At 47.2% G+C, this 21,297-nt stretch overlaps 1 protein-coding gene and 1 pseudogene across 17 annotated transcripts in view; both read left to right on the top strand.

Annotated features, from left to right (window-relative positions):
* ADD2 (adducin 2) overlaps positions 1 to 7,400 on the top strand; it is a 105,064-nt gene extending 97,664 nt beyond the window's left edge. For 15 of the 17 annotated variants that reach the window (XM_047853639.1, XM_047853645.1, XM_047853641.1 and 12 more), the window contains one exon: positions 912 to 7,400. In XM_047853639.1, the coding sequence (XP_047709595.1) occupies positions 912 to 1,216 (305 nt within the window). In that variant the 3' untranslated portion in view covers positions 1,217 to 7,400. The remainder of the gene's footprint in view (positions 1 to 911) is intronic. The other 2 variants (XM_047853630.1, XM_047853646.1) reach the window with 2 other exon arrangements.
* Positions 7,401 to 20,620: 13,220 nt separating this feature from the next.
* On the top strand, positions 20,621 to 21,091 carry LOC125162640 (succinate dehydrogenase [ubiquinone] cytochrome b small subunit, mitochondrial-like; annotated as a pseudogene).
* The last annotated feature ends 206 nt before the right edge of the window (positions 21,092 to 21,297 follow it).

The raw sequence follows: 21,297 nt of genomic DNA, 5'->3' as shown, positions 1-21,297 counted from the left end.
ACGGGTGTCAGGAGACTGAGGTCTGCCCACTTTTACTACTTTACTCAGTTTTCATTTCTGTAAAATGGGGAGGAGCTGAGTTAGATGATCTTTAAATTCCTTTCTACTTTTCAAAGTCTGTGGTTTTATAATTTCCCCTCCTCCCTCCCCATCCAGGCATTCCAAAGCTTGAGTGGAAATGGGATGGGGGGTGGGGAGGAGAAAGGGAGGCAGGTGGGCCGGGGGGCTTATTTTCTGGGATCTGAGCAGCTCTGGCCTTAAACATGACGGCAATCTAAACATGTTCCCTCCAGGTGGCCACTAGAATGAGCCGACCATGCATCTTCCCCTTCATCTTCCCCTTCGGTTAATCCTTTTATCTTGGAAATACAGGGTCCATGTCCCTCAGGGATTCCATTCTCCCTCTGCCTTCCCTTCTGTGCCTCCTGGGAAGATATTCTCCTTTTTTCCCAAAGTTCTTCTCAGGTACAGAAAAGGAAATGGCTATAAAAACATGTAATTTCCATGTTAACTAATTGGAATTTAAATAAAAATTTTAAAAATGTAATTTCCATATTTTCACTGAGGAAACTGAAATAGTTACAATTCTTAGCTTCCCCTTCTGAGTCATGAGTGTCACTGCTCTCCCCTTTCCTATAGCCTGAGTCTGTCTCTTCATTTTGTGCCTAGAAAAGTTCTCAACTTGGTCCTCACTGAGCCCCCTGCCACATTTGGACATCATTACCTTATTTACATTTGTAGACAATAGCCCAGAGTAACAGACCTGCCAACCCCCTGCAATGCCAGCCTGTCTCTCCTGTTGCTCTACACTTATTTTACAGAATTATTTAGAAATGGTTCTGTTAACCCCAGGTAGAAACCGTCACCTGAAATTGAAATCTTATGGGTCATGTCTTTTGATCTTTTTCTAGAAGGTGCTAAGACAGAAACAAGCAAAGCCACCACAGAGCCTGAAACAACGCAGCCAGAAGGAGTGGTGGTCAACGGGAAGGAGGAAGAACAGACCGCAGAGGAAATTCTCAGCAAGGGCTTGAGCCAGATGACCACCAATGCTGACACAGATGTTGATACCTCTAAGGACAAAACTGAGTCGGTCACCAGCGGCCCCATGTCCCCAGAGGGCTCACCTTCCAAGTCTCCCTCCAAAAAGAAGAAGAAATTCCGAACCCCGTCCTTCCTGAAAAAGAGCAAAAAGAAGGAGAAAGTGGAGTCCTGATTGGTAGCATTCTCATCTGCACCCTCTCTCTCCACCCCTTCCCTTCTCCCAACTTTGTCCCTAGAAGCACAGGGCCAACAAAGGATAGAATAGGACCCTGGATCACACTCTGAGGGGGAACTTAGAGATCACCCAACCAACCCCTCATTTTACAATTGCCCCAGAGAAATCAGGTGACTTTCCCAAGGTCACACAGCTAGTTAGTGGCAGAGCCAGCACTAGAATTCGGGTCTCCTGGCCCCTAGTCCAGTGCTTTTTCCACTATATAACACTGCCTAGTTGTGGGCCGCCTTTGTGAGGTTGCTGCCCACCAATCTGAGCCCAGGGCAGAAGGCCAGAGTGGGCTGCAAGCTCGCACAGCCTCAGACCAAATCAGACAGGTCGAGGCTTCCCCTGAGAAAGGTCCTTTTCCTTGCGGGAATCCAATCTCCTGCTGATGGAGCTGTCACAGTTTAGAAATCTCTCTTTCCCACAGGGTCCTTGCTCTGCTGCTCACAGTAACCAGACAAATTGACCTGTTCCCTCCACCAGAAGTTAATCTTTGTTCCCAAGGGCTGATGGCTTAGCTCATGCTTCCCCAACCACTAACCCTGAGCTTTCTTCATGGAACCTCCTGAATGACGGATGGATGAAGAATTGTAAGAGCGGGCAGACGTGAGGGCAAGCCAAGTCAGCCACAGGATTCGAGTAGTTTAATCAATATAAGAAGCCAGGAACTCGGCCCATTTGAATCGTGCATCTCAGGCGCTTCAAAACTAAAACCAAATTTAGCTTAGAGAAAAGTTGTCTCATGCTCAGGGCAGAAATTTGGGGAAATTTAGATCCTCCTTTGGCTTTGGGTTGTACAAGGAGGATCAAAACAACACAGGAAATGCTATGCCTTTCTAGCTTTGCATGACACACGGAGCAATGTGGCTCTACCTGTTTCACTCCTACCTGGCAGTCAGGTGTCCCCTGACTTTCCCGCAAACCTGGAACCTGGCTCACACACTGGAACTGGCATCTTACCCTTGGCTCCTTTGAGTTCCGACTCAGTCACTCTGGGTCCAGCAGAGGAGAGTGAGATGAGCCCTTCAAGATTAAGTCTCTTGAATCATCTAGGAGAGAAATCAGCTTGAGTGTCCTCACCCTGTCACTATCTGTCCATCCTGGGGCCTAGTAAGAGCTATGGCTTTCGTTGTAAATGCCAGCACTACCTTTTCATATCCTTCCATGGGACATCGAGTAATAAGCGTTGTTGGCTCCTAAAAAATAGACAATCCATTCTCTTTATAGCACAGTGTCTTCAAAGAGTATTTTTCCTTTTTGTCCTGATGATTGTGAAAGTACTTTTGAAAGTTCTTAATCATCGTTTTCCACTTTGGGGCACTTATTTTCTATGTATAGACACTGTGCAGCCTTTACATTCGTTGCACCCTTTGACCATCACAATAATCCTGTGATGTGGGTGAGGTATTCCCATTTTATGATTAAGGAAACTGAGCCCCAAAAGGACAATTGACTTGCTCAGGTGATGTGGCTAGAAAGATCAGAGCGTGGATTTGAGCCCAGCTCAGTCTGAGTCCAGAGCCTTGTTCTTAACAGTTGATGATGATTAGAAAACTTGAATCCCCAAGGATGGTTGTTTTAGTCCAGGACCCATTTCTGTGACTGGTCTCCACTGTGTAATGTCAGCAGTTGACATGAAAGCAGAAAACTACCCGTGTTCTCCCTCATCAATACACGTTAAGTTCCCAATAAACGTGGATTGTGGTGAGGCCAATGTGGACCTCCAACAAAGGAGAGGCAGGAGCCGTCTGGTTGGGCCAGAGTATAGTTGGGCTATTTCTTAAGAAGGAAGGAAACTGACACCTGACTAAGGAGAACCCAGTGCTGCATCTCTCTAGTCAGATTCCTAACTGCTCCCCCACCCTCTACTTCGTTCTACTTTCTGATTGATTGGATCTTGTGATGGGCAAGCCAATGGTCAAGGGCATGTATGCCTCAGAAAAAGTCTGTGATGTGGGAAATGCCTTCAAAAGCCAATCCTCTGATGCCTTCTTTAAAAAAATAGATTTCACATTCATTCATTTATCCCTCACCATCTTTGTTGAGTACCCACTAAGCATCAGGCATTATGCTGTCATTAAAAGGAAATAATCATTGTAGCTAGAATAATCAGCAGGAAACAATGTTAGGAGTGGAGACGACATAACCGTTGACACAGCTTTTTGTGTTCAAGTGGTTGTAGCTCAGAGATGATGTTGATTTGACTCTGCATTCAACAAATTCTCTTTATTCCCTTTACAACAATGAGGCCTCATAGGTGAAAATGCCAGAGCCTTGCTGGAGCATCATCCTTGGAATTTATGCCATGGGTCCACCTTACATTTATCCATTTTCTCATTCCTCATACATTCAAACAAAACAGCAGACCTGAAAGCAAAACATAGTCTCTGCCCACAGGAAGTTTTTAAGTGTAGGAGGCATGTAGACAAGTTACCAAAAGGGCAAGAGGGCAGAGATGGCATAAGGAAGTAATGATTTACTATCTTCTGGACCAGAGAAACTTTCCTGAAAGATGTGATGATTAAGTTAGGTTTTCAGACAAAGAGGAATTCTCCAGGAAGACAAAAGGGTTGTTCGAATATTCCTGATGAGGGAAAAGCATGTGCAAAGGCATGGAAGTGCAAGGCTCCATGACAGGTCCACTGAGTGATATAGTAATGCCAGAGCATAAAGTGTGAGGGGGTGGGAGGCTTTGTTTTATAGGTGGGAAGGGCTGGATCAGAGAGAAACCTGTAGAAAATGTGCAACTAGATTTTATCATGTAGGGTGTTTGGAGTTGCTGATGGCTTACAGTCAGGATGTCATAATCAAGCTTGAATTTTACAAAAATCTCTTTGGCGGCTGGGTGGAGAATGGCCTGGAGAGGAGGAGAGCAGTGAAGGCACAGGAGATCTTAAAATGAGGCCTTTCTGAAATGTCAGCACTGAAACGTTCTTGGTGGCCTGCCTTACCTACATTTTCCTTTATAGCATATAGCATGCTTCTGGCACAGAATTTTACTTCCCTAAAATTCTTTGGATAAAGCATCTTAGAGATTTTCAACAAGGAGAGGGAAATATTCAAAGAGCTAATCCCTGGTGCAGTTTGCAGGTCTATTTTGCCTTAGTGCAGAATTGCTACAAGAGCTTTTGAGTCATTCTGCCAATTTCTTCCTCCCTTGTATGCGCAGGAGGTGGGGCCCTTAGCTCTAGGCTTAAGGTGGTGCACTGGGTGCTATTGCAGGGGACATGCAATCCAAAAAAACCCAGAGGTTTTTAGAGGAGAGGCCATTTTCTTTGGATTTGGATAAAAGTTGGCTGAAAACTTTTACCAGTATCCTTCTGGAGAAAATGCATCTATGGGGAGCTCAGAATGGGTAGGCAGTAGGTTCATTTCTAGTAAAGCCACTGGTCATGAATCTGCCACAGAAAGGGATGAGAAAACACGAGCCAGTCTGCAGTGTTATGGATGGCTGAGCTGGGCAGTGGGAGGTTTTGAGGCTGTTTCCATGGGAAGACAGACTGGAGTGAGGTCAGGAGGCAGGAGACAGTTACAGAGAGACAAATTGGCTCCAGTGACTCTCTGTGCGCTGATGGCTGGCACCCAGCAGTGATGTGGGAGAACTGTCCACACAGTGTGGCCTTTCTCAAACTTTGCAAAAAGCTCTGCTAAGAGGCAAGCCTCCAGCCCAGATCTGTGCTCCAAAAGGGCCTCCTGGCCTGTAGTGACCCAACTATCTGACTTTGTCCAGGTTACACACAGATTAAAAATAGCCTCCCTCAACAGTGCTGTAATGAAAATAGGGTTCTTCCTCTGCAGACAGAGAAGTTCTTCTTAAGGGACTTGCAGGGATTTGGATGAGCACCCTGGTCTAGTAAGAGCCCCACTAAAAACATTGCTCTCATACTATGGATTTATGTATACTGAGCCTTGAATCCTGCTCCCAGTGTCTAATGCACTGTCACTCCTGAATGTGGCAAGGCAGTCATTCAGAAGTCATTCGGCACCATGATAACAGGGCTATCACTCTTGTCAACATGTGGAGAAGCACTGTAAGGCCACTTCTCTGGTTACCATGGATTTGAAAGAACCATTCACCCAACACCACGATTTACTTCTGAAAGCTGAAAAGATCAAAAAGAAATTTGGAATTTTCCATGGAGGTATCCATGGGGGTGGATATACACATAGTCTCCCATTGGCCTGTAGGCCATCTTTTGCACAAGTGTATTTTATATGTTCTAGTTCCAGGCCAAGAGTATTCAGTTTTTGTTGAACAAATGAGAAAACATACAGTCCTTACTCGTTTTCCTTACACAGGTCAGCATAAGCCCTTGAATTGGTTGGTACAGTTGCTGTTGACTCTCTGAGCTTAGAGGAAAACAGGTCTTGTATTTTCTCTCACCACTTGAGTCTAAGCAAACTCTCAAAGACAATAACATTCAAAGAGTCTCAGAAGAAATTAGGGAGGAGGTAAATCCACTCCCACAGAAAACACAGGGCACCCCCACAATTGTTCCCCATCTGTTCCAAAAGGGATGATTCAATGTGAAAAGTCAGAGGCCTGAACTGACCGATGAAATATGCTCATTGGTTATTTCTCTGTTGCAATCCCACTTGTGCCACAATATGAAAGAGCAGACACAGTAGAGTGATTATTGCCAAATGCCCTGTCTAGCCAACCTATCCACTTGGATGTGGCATACTTTTTGCCAGAAATAAAAGCATAGGTAGAGCCCTGTCACCAGGGCACATCCAACCCTCTTGAGCCTCTCAGTGAGAAGCCACCCTCACCCAGGAATCAACGTGGGCATTTCAGGTGGGGTGTCCTTCTTTAGTGGAGAAATTTCCTTTCACCATTTTATATAGATAGGTTACTCTCTTTAGGAACAATTAGAATCTCCAGTTGAGGGTTTTCTTAAAAATATGGAAGTGATGGTTCATATTGGTTCGTACTTGGGTTTTGCCAAATCGATGTTTGGTGCCATTTGCCTTCAAGGTGTCCCCAAAAGTTGGGTCATTGCTATGAGAAATTAGACCTGAAGATGGAGGAGAACTGGTCACAGTCACTGACACAGGGGACACAGGTGTGGCTGGAGGCCGAGCCTCAGTAGCTTTCCCCGTGGGGCAGCTTCTCTTCTCACCCATTGGTTCCCAAGGGGCAGGAAGAGGCCGTCTGCAATATGGCAAGTCCCTACCTCTAAGTAGCTTAGAGAAAACATTGTGAGGGTTTGGGGTGGTGGGAGAACTATAGAAAACCCCCCAAACTGTTCTCATCTCCAGCAGATCATCTCGTATAACTTTAGATCTTCTCTTTTTAAGTGAATCAAAGGAGGACAACGGTTGGACCAAGGATGGAGGGGTCACATTTAAATACATCAAAGCTCTTATAAAACGGGACTGTATTTTGGGGACCTCTGCCCCCACATTTCAACCCCACCTCATGCCTGCCAGGCCTGCTTTGATCTCCGTGGTCCAGCCACCTTTAAATTCCTGCCATCTATGCTACAGCCGAGTCCAGCACTGTGTTCATCCCTCTCCCAGGAAGACTCAAGTGGGGAGGGCGTCCAGGGCCTGGGCTCACCTGGCTGAGCGTGCGGGGGTCTAGGTAGAGAGTGCCGTGTTCTCTAAAGCCGTGGATGGTTTCAGTGAAATGTCTGTGTCTGACAATCGTCTTCCCTTGTACATGCATTGTCTGTGTTTAGCTTTTCCTAGTATTGTGAAGTCTCAAATAGGGGTTCCATGTAAATACTCTTTCTGCTACTGAAAATGCCAGCCCCCTGGATCATGCATCATTCCCACAAACGGTTTTGCCTTTACGCTAACACTTTTTGAGCCACTGATGTGCAGATTGATGATTAGTTTCTTGGGCTTTTATTTTGCAATTTTATATATATATAATACACACATATATAATATATATATATATATATATATTTATGGGTTGGTTTTGTATAGTTTTCTGTTTGAATCTCTGAGCACCAAAGCTGCCCTTGGATTTTCAAGAGAACTTTCCAAAGCCACTTCCTGAGGCCCCCCACTCCCTCTCTGCTTTGGTGTTTGTGGTGCTGGGTGGCATCTCTGCCCATGAATTTCTGTATGTATGTGCTGTTATCTCACCTGCAGATATTACCCTAGTAAATCTACCGTGCTTGGCTTCCCAGTGTGTGACCCATCTCTGTCGGCCACCCAGCTTGCCCTGCTCTCAGGAGAGTAGAAGCCAGAGAGGGGGTCCATGTAGAGGAACATCCAGCCACACAGGAAACTCCCATTTTTGAAACCATTCCTCACACATGTGAATAATTGAGTTCTGGCTGGGGAGGGAGGTAATAGAGTAAAATACTGTAGGCTTCTAAGAAGGGAAAGGCCATGTGGATTTGCAAACAGCTTGTGGAGGAAGATCAGTTTAGATGGGGTGGGGTACAGGAGAGGCATACAAAAACATGTGGATGGTCCCCATGGGTTGCAGATTCATGGGCTGGAATGCAAAGAAGTGTCAGGCCAGAATCAGTGGGCTGGGGAGAGCTGAGAGGTCACCCAGAGGGTGAAAGGGGAATAGAGATCCTAGGGAAGAGAAAGATGAAAGAGACCATTCGCCCCATCCCTGCTCCTCTCTACTTACATAAGGAGCCCAGGATTTGTTGAAGGTCCACACACATATAGGTCAGGCATTGTGTCTCACATGTAGCACCTCATTTAAACCCCATAAAACCCAAAAGGAAGTCCTATTATTACCTACTTTACAGATGAGGAGCCGGCTCTGAAATGAGGTTTTCATGGGCCACAGGTTTGTATGTCGTGAAGCCCAAATTCAAACCGAGGTCTTCTAGGTAAGCAAGCCCTTAATCTTTCCACCACTTCCCACTAACCAAGTGTCCTGAGCAAATCTCCCCATCCCCATCGTCACTCCCAGGCCCACTACTTCCTGGTGGGCCTGTGTCCCCAGTGCTGCCTCTTATACCCAAAGCTCCCACGGGTTCCTATGGACCTAGCACAGCCCTGCCCCAAGGCCATCAGTGTCTTCTCTCCTGAAGTCCCCAAGGAGACCACCTGCATGCCATGTGACACACAGCTGTGCGCACCACTCAGGCCAAGAAGCACAGCCAGTGTGCCCACACCATCTTATAGAGCTTGCTGCAGCTGACAGTGGTGGTGCAAGCCATCAAGGGGAGCTCCTCTTCCTCACGTCCTCAATGTCCACTGCAGACCTGAGGCATACAAACATGGAAACAGAACGCCCTCCACCTTCCAGAAACGCTGAGGGATTTCTTCAGAGTATGCCCAGCAGGGGAGAGAAGGCCTAGGGCCCAGCGACCCACAATTCCCTGTGCATGAAAGGAGCACCACCTGGACAGGAAGTGGAAAGGCCGGGCAGGGGGCGCCAGCTTCCACCCGGAGCTGGATGAAAGCAGCGAGGGGCGACCGTGGACACTGGGGAAATGCGGTGGGCTCCAGGCCTGACCTCAGAGCGTGAGCAGGGTGCCAGGGTTCACACTGTGGAGCCCTGTTTGCAAGGTCTAAATGAGGAGGTGAGAAGGGGGATGCTTGAGCACCAGGATCCTGACAAGCATCAGAGAGGGGTGCCATGACCCTAGGTAATGCTGCCTACCCTAATAAATATGCAAAAGGAAATTTTCAGCCAAGTTATTGTGGATGCCACGGCTGCCACCTAACCATAATCCGGCAAAATGTAACCATTAGAAAAGTAGAAATCTTTCCTTTTTTCTTCCTTTGGGCCTTTGGACACAGATCCACACATCTCTGACAGGAACCACACGTAATCTGATAGAGATCTCACTCTATCAAGAATCAGCATGGAGAAAAATAATGTGGTAATAGTTTAAAACTATTGATTTAATAGTTCAAAAGAAGGAGGCCATTCTGACAAACTGGAAGACATGCTCCTCAATGAAGCAGAGTTACTGCAAGAAGCAGGAGGAAGGCTAAGAATATCTCTGTTAATATCCATTTGTCAGAAAGCACCAGCCAGTCATGAAAAGGGAGCACTTCAAATCAAGAAAACATTTTTTGGTGATGAAAAACAATGCCACATTTTAAAATGAGGCATAGTCAGCAGCAGGTTGAATATTGTTGATGAATGAGGAGAACATAAAGATATGTTTAGACATGGAAAGATCCCAAGCCCATCACTTGAAAAAAATTAGCCAGTCATGCATCCTGCTGATTGGGAAATCAATGTAAGTAAATAATTCACAAATGAGGAAAACACTGAATTAAAAAATGGTAGTAAGCAATTAAGTCACAAATTTGTAGCGAAGTCTAGTTTTGCATTATTAATTTAACAAACTTAAAGCAATTGTTTAAAAAGTAGCTATTGAAATACATACACATCTAGAACAGCAGAGAGGTAGACTATGCTAGACTTATCATTACTGATGAGAGAAAGATGTAATCATTTCATCTTTTAAATTGTTACTATAGGAATAATGGTTCACTTACATATAAAGTTGTAAACATAGAGATGATTTATAAAAATGTAAAGATGATTTTTATTAAAAGACTATATAGCTTCCATATCATGGAACAGAAAAATAACCATAAAAAAGAAATCAATAGGAATCCAGCTAAGATGGAATAACAGAAACCATTTTTACCATCCTGCTAAAATAAATACCCCCCAAACGGATAAAATATATGAAATAATGATTTTTACAGCACTTGGAAATGATTGTCCATGGAGGACACAACAAAGTTTCCCTGCCTTAACCACCAACCCCAAAGCTAAGGCTGCTATGCCTCCTGCTGCCACTACTAAAGATGACCACCAGGAGGTGACATTTCTCTTCTCTGCTACCACTTTGCAGAAACAGTCCCAAGCAGTACTCTTCCATTTTCTGACAGATACACCCCAGCAGTGCTGTCGTGGAACTCGACCTCTTTTTGTCACCAGCAACGGGATCAAGGATGAGCAGTGAGCCTCCTTACCCAAGACCTAACAACCTGATTTCTGAGCAGCTCTTAACACTTACCTAATACTCAGTACTCTCTGCCTGGTTTCCAGATTCCCCATCTTTTGGGGAGCTGGCCCACTGGCCCCAGCTCACCGAGATCTGTTCTGGCCAAGAGGCCATGCATGATAGTGAACTGGGTTCTAGAGCTCTGGAGCCACACTGCTTGGACTGAATCCTGACCCTGTGCCCTTGGACAAGTCATTTAACATCTCTAAACTACAGTTCCCTCAGCTGCAAAATGAGAAAATAATCGGTATGGAAAATCCCAATTTGGGGGTCTAATTTTGATGATTAAGATTATTTTATTTTTCAATTGTACAGTGAAGGACACCATAAAATCTTCACTCCTTTGGGCTTCTAAAGGTCAGCCTCTACTATTCTTAAACCTAATGCATGTACAGACATATCCACACACACTCCCAGACACACACCCACACACATCCCCACACACACGCATAGTCCTCTCATGCACACCCCCACATACAACCAACACATCCACCCACACATTCTCTCTCTGTCTCTGTCTCTCTCTCTCTCTCTGTCTCTCTCTCTCATACTCACCCTTGGCCTTATTCTAAATGAACTTGAAATAGATTATCTCAGCCTCCATTGTTTTATCTGCTCAAAAGACCCTGACTTCAGAGCAAGCAGCAGGAGGCTCCTCTCTAGAGATGGATTTTTGCCTCGTACAGTCAGCATATAACAAAGGTCACCCCTGACCGACATAACCACTCTGAACCTTTGGAAGTGCAGGCCCAGGATATACTTGGAAGCTCACATACCATATATCTAAACATCAAAAAGTTTTAGTGCACCTGGGTGGCTCAGTCGGTTAAACATCTGACTTTAGCTCAGGTCATGATCTCGCAATCCATGAATCTGAGCCCCGCATCAAGCTCTGTGGTGACAGCTCAGAGCCTGGAGTCTGCTTCAGATTCTGTGTCTCCCTCTCTCTGCAACACCCCCGCCCCCCCCCCGCCCCCGCTCCACTCGCACTCTGTCTCTCTCCCTTGGCCCTGCTGACTCCACCCCCATGGAGAGTGTGGCTGGAGCAAGCATCAGGGCAGGACCTTCTATAGTACAGGACTCAAGGCAGGGGCCCCTCTTGTTCAGGTCTAAGGGCAGTATTTTTTCCCAAAGCCCTTGGGAGGGGCCAGGAAGCAGTGGCTACTGTCTGTAACGTTCCTGAGAAGACAGCACAATATCCTTATTCCCATTAACCATAAAATGGACACTCACCATGGGCTTGGGTGAGAAGTGTTTGGCTACAACAAGGGAAGATAAACACTTGACAAGACCTGGTCTAAGATGGTAGGTTGATTTGCCAGGTTCATGAGGGCTGAAAGAAACCAAGCTGTCTTTTGCCTTCACTGGATCTAAACAACCGCATGAGTTTCTTCCGGTGATGCCAAAATGCAGTGAGACAAGGAACCCTCTTGCGGTGTTGAAACCAGAATGGTGAGCATTTCCATTCTCTCCCTCTCATTCATGGCTACTGAAACATGGTGAGTGCAGACAGGAAACAGCACTGGACTGTTGGTTAGTTCACTACCCATATGCCTCTCCCCTTTGTAGGGCCAGATAACTGATTTTATCAGATCCCCCAGGGGTGATCTGGCTCAGGATTATAGCTTATTTTCCAGAGATTGCATTTTTGTGTGATTATTTCCTGGTGACATGCAGGGAGGCACCTTCATCTTATCCTTTAGGCCTCTCCCAAACACAGGCTCCTTCTGGGAGAAACTGCAGGTCTCTAATTCCAGCCTCCACATCTCCATGCTCCTTAGTGCCATACTGGCAATGGCATCTGCTGACCTGGCCTCTAGCTCTGGGCCTGCAGCCTCACTGTACTGTCTATTAATATCACCCATGACCCACAACTCACCTTGGGGTGCAGATGTGATCATCCCACTGATTGTTCAGTCTACATGGGACCATTTTTGCAGAAAGGTCGGCTTTCCCCTCCTGAGGCCTTCCCCAGCTGCCTCTAGAATTGTCCTAACACCCAGGCTGGGGAGACTGGGTCTGAAGTCTGGCATTCAAACACTAGGAAGATAACCAGACAGTAACACGAACCCACTTCTGCCATTGTGCCTGTCAGTGAAGCTCTGCTGGGCTGTGGAAATGGATCACACATGGCCTGAGGGACACTTGCCTACAGCTATAGTGCTTCTCTGACACTGGCCCAATCCCCACAGAGATCAAGCCTTGAGGCAGTCACTTCTTCCCAAAAGACTCCACCAGAGGCTGGGGGAGCCGGGTCCAGTGGATCATCCAGCCCCAGCCCCACCAGCTCCTAGGGTCTTTGCTGGGCCTGGGATACTAGCCACATTCCTTAGAAGCCTACTCATTCTTGCCAAGCAACAGATCTAAGTCACTCACACTTTAGTCTATCCTCATGATCGAGACACAGGGAGAGCTTATAAGGTCTTGGTTTCTTCATTCTGCAAGGACCCCTGGGTCTTACCAGAAACTAGCTTAAACAAAAAGTTTGGTTTACTGGATAGATGTGGAGGTGCTCAACAAACCAAAGGAAGCAGTGCAGGAATAGGGGCAAGAGCCTTGGGGACAGGAACCAGCGCTTAAAGCCGCAGGACTCAACTTTGCCTAGACTCATCATTTTCTCTGCTGCAGATAGGTTTTCATCAGGACACTCCATCTCATATCTCATACCCCCTTAGCTTCATAATCCAAGAGACAAGGGAGTCTGCTCCCTGAGATGCACACAAGAAATCTCAGGAAGGGCTCCGATCGGCCTGACTGAGGCCCCATGCGCACTCCAGGGCCACTTACTAGGGCCAGGGGTGGCCACCACTGGCCCAGCTGGATCATTTGCCCATGTTGAGACAGGGAACATGGGAGAAGGATCCGGCTGGAGGAGGGCGTGAGCTTTGTTTTGGCACACTACGTTGCAGAGCTCCGAGACATCCAAGTTGTCAGACGTTTGAATCTAGAGCTCAAAAGAGATGTCTGGCTGGACATGTCACCAATGACCAATGACCCGGCTTGGGGGACAGATGAGGATGATGCAGTGAGGAAATGGATGAAGGGAGAGAGTAAGAAAAGAGCCTTAAATGAAGTTTTGAGGAGACTCTAAGCCATGGGGGAGAAGGGTGATCTGGTAAAGGAGACTGAGAAGGAGCAGCCAGCGTGGTAGGAGGGAAACGAAAGAGTGTGGTCCGTGGGGTCCAGGGGAAGAGTGTGCTGAGAAAGTGGGAGTCGTCAACAGTGGCAGCAGCTGCTGACAGGCAGCCTGAAAGTGCCTATTGAATTCAGTGACACGGAGGCCATCGGTGACCTTGGCAAGACCTGCTTCAGAGGGATGACGCGGGTCAGAAGAGAAGGAAGGTTCGAGATAGGGAAATGAAGACAGGGAGGATGGCAATGTGATTCTGAAAAGGAAGGAAAAAGAACAGTGACAGCTGGAGCAGTATGGGGGGTAAGGAGTATGAGTGTTTTAATTTATTACCATATATGATAATATATTTTTTATTTTATTAAAGATTAAATATGTCATAAAATAATAAAGTATGTTATTATATAATACATAACAATGGTATATATATTAACGTATTTTATTAGTATATAGTACATAATACATGCTGTGTATTATATATTACACATTATGTATACATGCATACACATAAGAGCATATATAAGGATTATGATTAATATACTTTATAACAAGATTATATATAACAGTAATAATTGCATGTCTTAGTTCATAGAACATCCTCATCTTAGGTACATATCTGAGATATTTATTTACTAACATTAATATTATAGGAAACAGTTGTGAAATTATCATCCTACATAAGAACTAGCCTATTGACAATAACTTACTATGTATTCCTTCCCCATCATGCCCTTGGCCACCCCCCACTGAAAGTGACCACCATCCTGAATCCCATTTTTTATCATTCCTTTGTGGTCTTTTCCCACACAGAACATTTCAGAGCAGTTCATACAAATGAATTGCAAAAACATGCAACCAAATGGAAGAGTCTTAGCGATGCATAGTAAGTGAAAAAGGTAAGTCCCAGAAGAATGCCTACCACATGCCATCCTTTTAATCACGTTGCAGATAATGTTAAATAAATGTATTACGTTAAGAAAAACTACAACTGGAGCCCCTGCAGAGAAGGGACATGTGAAGGGTGAGGTGCAGATGGCTGGGCAGTGTGGCTACAGAACTGTGAGTGAGTTTCTTTGGGGTGACCAGTTATTGGTTCCTTCTGAAGCAGGAGGTGAGGTTGTCTGCCGGGAGTCAGGGGGACCCGGAAGGGAGGCTAGAGATGTGCCGAGAGCAGAGACCGTTGAGGGGTAAGTGGCGGGGGGGGGGGGGGGGGGCGTGCTCACAAGACAAACCCCTACCACCGCCTGGCAGGCGGCTGGTGGGCACTGACTATGCAGTGCCCGTGCTGCTGGCTTGTGGCTGCCCGAAAAGCCCGGGACCCGTAGAGTCAGGGGAACTGCCGTGGTGGTTGGCCTGGTAGGGAATTAAACTGAGCAGGGGCCAGAGGCATCTCGTTTGTTGTCAAGAATGGCACTGAGAGGTGAAGGGCAGAGAGACTGAACAGGGAGGGAAGCAGAGGGGCCTGCTGGCTGATGGGCTCTGTGAGGGTGAGGGAGGGCCAGTGGGGGCCTATGGATGAACACGGGAAGGGCAGAGTCTGAACCTGGGGTCATGACGAGCTCAGGCGTGACCTTGAGGGTGGGGCAGGTGGCTCAGGCTGATGGATGAGAAGGTCCTAAAATGACACTGGATTCTGGAGAAAGAGCTAATACTGAAAACCAGACAGAAGGAAGTGAGGCCGTGCTCACTGGTAGATCACAACTCAGAGTCAGGCAGAGACGGCAGAATCTTTGTCCTGAGGGCTTAAGTAGGAAGCCCACTGGCCTCACGAGTAGGACTCCACTCACAGCAGCCTGGGGCACAGGAGTCCCGCACTCTCGGCTCTGTGCCACCACTGTTCCAAGAGAGGCTCTGCCTTCATGGTCAGCCAGGATGCTATCCCATCAAACTTTCCTCTCCCAGCCCCAGCTGTCAGGGAGGGAGACTGGACCTAATGGCTGTTTCCCTGTGGGGGAACACAAGCTTCTTGGAGGCACAGGCCGGTCTTACTCCCCTGTAGCCCAGGGCCCAGCAGAGCACTTGGACCATGCATGGTCCCTGGGGCTCAGATATTTCTCAGACTAACTCAGAGCAGCAGATACCAGAACTGCAAGAAGTCATGGAGATCACAGGGCTCACCACCCCTCCTTCATTCTACAGATGAGGAAACTGAGGCAAAGAGGGGCTGCCACCTGCCCAAAGTCACACTGCCACTCAGTGATTGAGACCAAGAAAGTGCCTAAAGCAAAGACCCTCTCTTCCAAAAAATACACATGTGCACAAAGCTCTTACGTGTATCTTCTGGCTAAAGAACCCTCTGCAGCTCAGTGCCACTAAATGCTGGGCACGTTGGACATGTCAAGTGATGAGACAGCAGATCAGCAGCCGAGAGGGGGCTCCAGAGCCAAACTGCTTATTTAATGTCCTCACCAACAAATGGGAGATAATAGGTCGTTGCAGACATTAACACACTGACCTGTTGAAAGTTCCTAGAGCACAGCAGGACATGTAGTAAATGTTCTCTGTTTGCTGTTGTCATTACCATCACCAGGTGAACCCCTAAGTGAAGAACAGCAGCAGCAATACTTTTAAAAAGGATTTAACAGGGGCGCCTGGGTGGCTCAGTCTTCAGCTCAGGTCATGATCTCATGGCTGGTGGGTTCCAGCCCCTGGTGGGCTCTGTGCTGACAGCCCAGAGCCTGGAGCTGCTTCCAATTCTGTGTCTCCCTCTCTCTCAAAATAAATAAACATTAAAAAAAATTTATTTTAAAGGATTTAACAACCTCCCCCCCCCCAATAAATAAAAATAAGAATAAAATAAAAGGATCTAACAATCCATTGACGAATGATTCCTCTGTTCCAGTTTGTGCTGGGACCCTTACAGCAATCATGAAACAACTTACTTTTGAGGAAATCTTGTTTCGTGTCTTAGATTCTCACTAACTACACGGATGATTCAATAGGCAGCAGCTTCTCTTGCAGAATGCTGGACAAGGATTAAAAAGAACACTTGCGTCTGGGTCGCCAGTGCGTTGCCGTCTGTCTCCCAGGCTTGGGGAAGCAGCCCCCTCCTCCCTGCCTCGCTGCACTGCCCCACAGCCGCCAGAGGGCGCCCGCCCACACAGGACTCCGGTCCCTCCGTTCACATCCTTGCTTCAGCGACTTCAAGGACCGCCCGCTCCAGTAGGCCACGCCACCTATTTCACGAGACTTACCAGGATACCTTTTAGATCTGGACCTAAGCGCGCCGCAAGCCTCACCTGCTGGACTCTGGGACACCGTCCTGTGTCCCAGCATCCCGTGTTCCTATGCCTGCCTAGCGTACCCTTCACCTCTTCTGTCAATACTTCCACCCGTCTGTCAATACTGGCCAAGTGTGGACTCCTAGGGCTCTCCACCTGCAGCGGGGGTTTCCCCATCCTCCCCCCCCCCCCCCGCCCCGCAACTGCAGCACCCAGCACCGTGCCCAGCAAACTTGTAGGGGGAGGAGTTGGGGGGGACAATCGAGAAAAGGCTCTTGGAAGGCGAGACAGGCCATGGGGACTTTTCTCCTGGCTGGTTATTCACCTGCACTCAGGCGAATGCTATGCAACCCTGATGTCACTAATTTAGAGTGCACACCATTAATTACAAAATCAGCCATCTTTTCAACACCAAAAGGGGAAAAGACACTTCATATCCTACCCCAGGTTTTTTTTCCTCCATCTAACAATGTTGCTCAAGCTTTGGGAAGGGGTACAAAGTAACACACAGAGAATAGTCTTTTTTCAATTATCATCTCACTATGACAATTGCTTGTGCAGAATTGATGAAGGCTAGAATGGTTTGGCTTTCCTGGACTAAAGCATTCAGAAGCCGTGTGGGGGTTTTGAAAGGAACAAAACGTTTTAATCTAGAACATTCTATGCTGTTCCTCCCACAGAATCAAGCCACTGGAGATCTAAGTCTTGCACAAGCACCATCCCTGAGAAAGTTGGACCCAGAGATACAATAATAGCCTATAGCCTGGGGTGGAAGGTGGGATGGCAGCCCCGGCCTGGAACTCTGGTCCTGACACTCACTTCTGTTACCACGCAATGTGGAACCTGCTTGAGCACTCTACCACACACTGTCTCATTAGATTTTCATATCAGCCTATCAGCCCTTGCTTTGCCCTCAGCTGACCTGTGTTCACCCACCAACATCTCTACTTACCGCCAAAGCCATTCATTCTCTCCAGGACTTGATGTTCTCACCTGCAAAATGGGTTCCATGGTAGTACCAGCCTCCTGAGATAAGGCAGGTGCAGCTCTCACACAATACCCAGCTCCACAGAAGTGTTTCACAGAGGTTAATATTATCATTACTAGTATTATTATTCTTTCTCCCATTTGTAGCATAATGAAACTAAGACTCCAGTCAAGGAATTTGCCTGAGAACCACATGCTGACAGGCCAAGGCTGGAACCCCATCTCCTGGCTTGAGTCCATTGCTCTCCGCTTTCCCAGTGAGCTGAGATGTCCTTCTACGGTGACAACCATAGGGTTCCTTCTCTATCCAGAGGGAGGAAGACGTAATTAATGCTTTCAAGAGAATCCAGATGCTTAGATGAAAGGAAGCTCAGACATGTCATTACCCAGCTTTTCTGTCTTATCACTGCCTTTGAAATTTGTTTTGGTGGAAGAACATAATGGTTTCCCTAGGTCTCATCCATGTGGCTAGCCCCTGGGCCCTGGGCTCCCCATGGCTCTTGTCAGCCCCTGGGCCTCCATCTCTAGCCCCTCCTCTAGCAGCCTGGGCTCCCAACACCAAAGCCCACTGCCTACATCAATTCTGAGCAGAGTTAGCGGTGAACTAACTGGAAGCCCTCCCACTCCCCCCAGATTGCCTTCTTTGCACAAAAGGTGCTTGGTGCTTCTGTGTCCCTCTTTCTGCTTTGCTCTTTAATAGTGCAAAGCCTCCTTGGAGGGATGACACCAGTTAACACACAGGCATGAGATACGGCTTTTATTTTATTTTATTTATTTTTTTTTTTTTTTCAACGTTTATTTTATTTTTGGGACAGAGAGACAGAGCATGAACGGGGTAGGGGCAGAGAGAGAGGGAGACACAGAATCGGAAACAGACTCCAGGCTCTGAGCCATCAGCCCAGAGCCTGACGCGGGGCTCGAACTCACGGACCGTGAGATCATGACCTGGCTGAAGTCGGACGCTTAACCGACTGCGCCACCCAGGCGCCCCAAGAGATACGGCTTTTAGAAGGACTGGTGGGACCTTAGGACAGCTAAAGGGAAAAGAGGAGCAAGGAAGGGGAAGTAGAGAAAAACTTCTCCTCCCTCACAATTACGGGGAAGGCTGAATCATTAGAGGCATGAATCAGATTTATTCTCGTGGCTTTTAAAATAAACACCACAGGGCTATTGTGACCTGACAGCCTGTCCTTATCCACAGAGGCCTGTGGTCTCAACTTAAAAAAGAAAAGACAGCATGTTCCAGCCCAAAAGATTGTGTCATCCTAAATGGGTGAGACCATCATTCTTGTTCTTCCATGGCAAGAAAGAGACCCGTGACCCTGGGCTCCTGTTTCCATGTCATCATGAGCCGGGTCAGGTCAATGTGGCAACTGGAGAGGAACAGGCCATTGGATGTGGGCAAGAAAGGCACAGACCACAGATGACAGCACAAAGGCAGGCATTATGGGAATGTTCTGTGGCCACCTGCTTTCCCAACCTCCCAGCCACTGCTGGAGCCCCGGGATACGGGGGTGCTGGCATATGGGAAGCAGAAGAGGAGATCTATCCTCTCGGATGAGGGCCAGCATTTCTATCCCCAAATGCCTGCCTTCACATCTGAGCTCATGAGGAGAGGGCGGAAACTCACAAAGTGCGATGGAGGGGTTCCAGGAAGGACACTTTCTCAAATATCTCCCCCCACTCCTTTCACTGAGTTTGAAATTCTGTCTCTCATTTAATCACTTATTCCATTTATTTCGCTCTCAAAGGAATCTATGGTTTTTTAAGAGCCTCTTTTAATATGCAAACTGACATTAAGCAGTAATATTAAAGTATTCCTCCCAGCAAGCTGGACAAGCTGTCTTCATGGGGTGGGAGCTGGGTGGAGCCAGGCTGTCCAGCCTGGGGGGGGGGGGGAGGGGACAGAAAGGCAACCATGCAAACAAGTGGGCAACCCAACTGGCCAGGTTTAGAAAACAGAAAATCCTTTTTCCATCTTGTTACGGGTGGTAATGGGTCCCCTCCCCAAAGCTACGTTCAAGTCTGAACTCCTGCTACCTCAGAATATGACCTCATCTGGAAATAGGGTTGTTGCAGATGTAGTTAAGATGAAGTCATGTTGGAGTAGGGTGGGCCTTTTATCCAATATAATTGGTGTTTTTATACAAAGAAGATGTGAAGATAGGTGGGGAGAACACCATGCGAAGACGCCCAGCACAGAGGGAAGATGGCCACGTGAAGACAGGCAGAGATTGGAGCTAGTCTTTCACAAGCCAAGGAACTCTTGGGGCCACCAGAAGCTGGAAGAGGTAAGGAAAGACCCTCCCCCAGAGCCTTTGGAAGGAGCATGGCCCTGGCCACACCTTGATTCTGTACTTCTAGCCTCCAGAACCATGAGAGAATAAATTCCTGTTGTTTAATGCCACCCATTTCTTGGTGCTTTGCTACAGTGGCCCGAGGATATGAGTATGCACACCTACTCCGTATCTAACTCACCAAGTGACCTGAACAAATGCTGGCTCCTGTCAGGGATTTTGCAAAATGAGGTGGTTGGACTTGATCAACTAGGATCCCTTCAGCTCTTACAGCAGTTTAAGGATTGTTCTGAGGTTAGAAAAGCAGTTCATTCATTCAGTTAATTATCCTAGACTATATTCTGTGCCAAGCTCTGGGTGGTGAGCGGGACACTGCTCTAAGGGAGGGGACATCCTTGTTTTTCAAGGGGAAGATGAGCCGGTTAGAAAGAACTAGACACGGGCTTAAGTCAGCAGAAGCCTGGGCTCCACAGAGTCCCCAGAGCGGGTCCCAAAATGTGGGAAGCCATCAGTTGCCTGAGAGCTGGACTTCAGTCCAGGAATGCAAGGGGGGAAACTAAAGATTTCCCAAGAGGTCAAAAAGGAAATTAAGGACATGAGAAATTAAGATGGCTGATAAATGCAAAGTGTTGAACTTGCATTTAAGGAATTTACAGTTCTAATTTTCTTGCCATGATCACTTTCTTCATTCTTCCATATAAAATTACGTAGGGCACTGTTCTTTGAAATAATAGCCCACTTTAAGAAACACACACCTATAAAAGATGGCGAATCTCTGGAGGCTGAGTGTCCTGTGTGGTGCACAAGGAGGCCAAGCTCCGTTTCTCCGAATTCCAGTGGTCAGACCTGCTTATGTCTCAGGACCAACCTACCCCAGGACAGTGTAGAACACAGCACATTCACCTGTCACCCAACCACCATGCTGGTTCCAAGGCTGTATCTCTCCACTGGACTGGTGAGAGGGTGGTCAGTATTTTGCTCCTGGGCCTAATTCCAGCTGCTTATTTGAATCCCAGCTCTGCGATGGACTACTTCTTGGCTGCAGCCCTCATGCTCCATAGTCACTGGGGCCTTGGATAAATGGTTAACTGACTACGTTCCTGGAGATGCTTTGCAGAAAACTGCCAAGGCAGGCGTTTTGGCCCTGTCAGCTTTAACCTTTGCTGGGCTGTGTTATTTCAACTATCATGATGTGGGCATCTGCAAAAGCTGTTGCCATGCTGTGGAAGCTCTGACCTTTTTGACTCAATACCGCGAGAATTGATGTACACCTTTTTGCCTCTGCCCTGCATACCATTCAACTCACAATAAGGAGGAAATGACAGGTAAGTCCATTGGTGAGACAAACCTCTTCTCCTAATTGCCTTGTTATTTTTAGAATTTCGTCTTTGAGGAAAAGGTTTGAGAGGAATTGTATCCAAGTATTTTGGGGACTGAGTTC

This window comes from Prionailurus viverrinus, chromosome A3 (genome assembly GCF_022837055.1).
Source record: "Prionailurus viverrinus isolate Anna chromosome A3, UM_Priviv_1.0, whole genome shotgun sequence".
NCBI classification, from domain to species: domain Eukaryota; kingdom Metazoa; phylum Chordata; class Mammalia; order Carnivora; family Felidae; genus Prionailurus; species Prionailurus viverrinus.
Note: the sequence above shows the minus strand (reverse complement) of the source record. Positions and strands in the feature narration are given on the sequence as shown.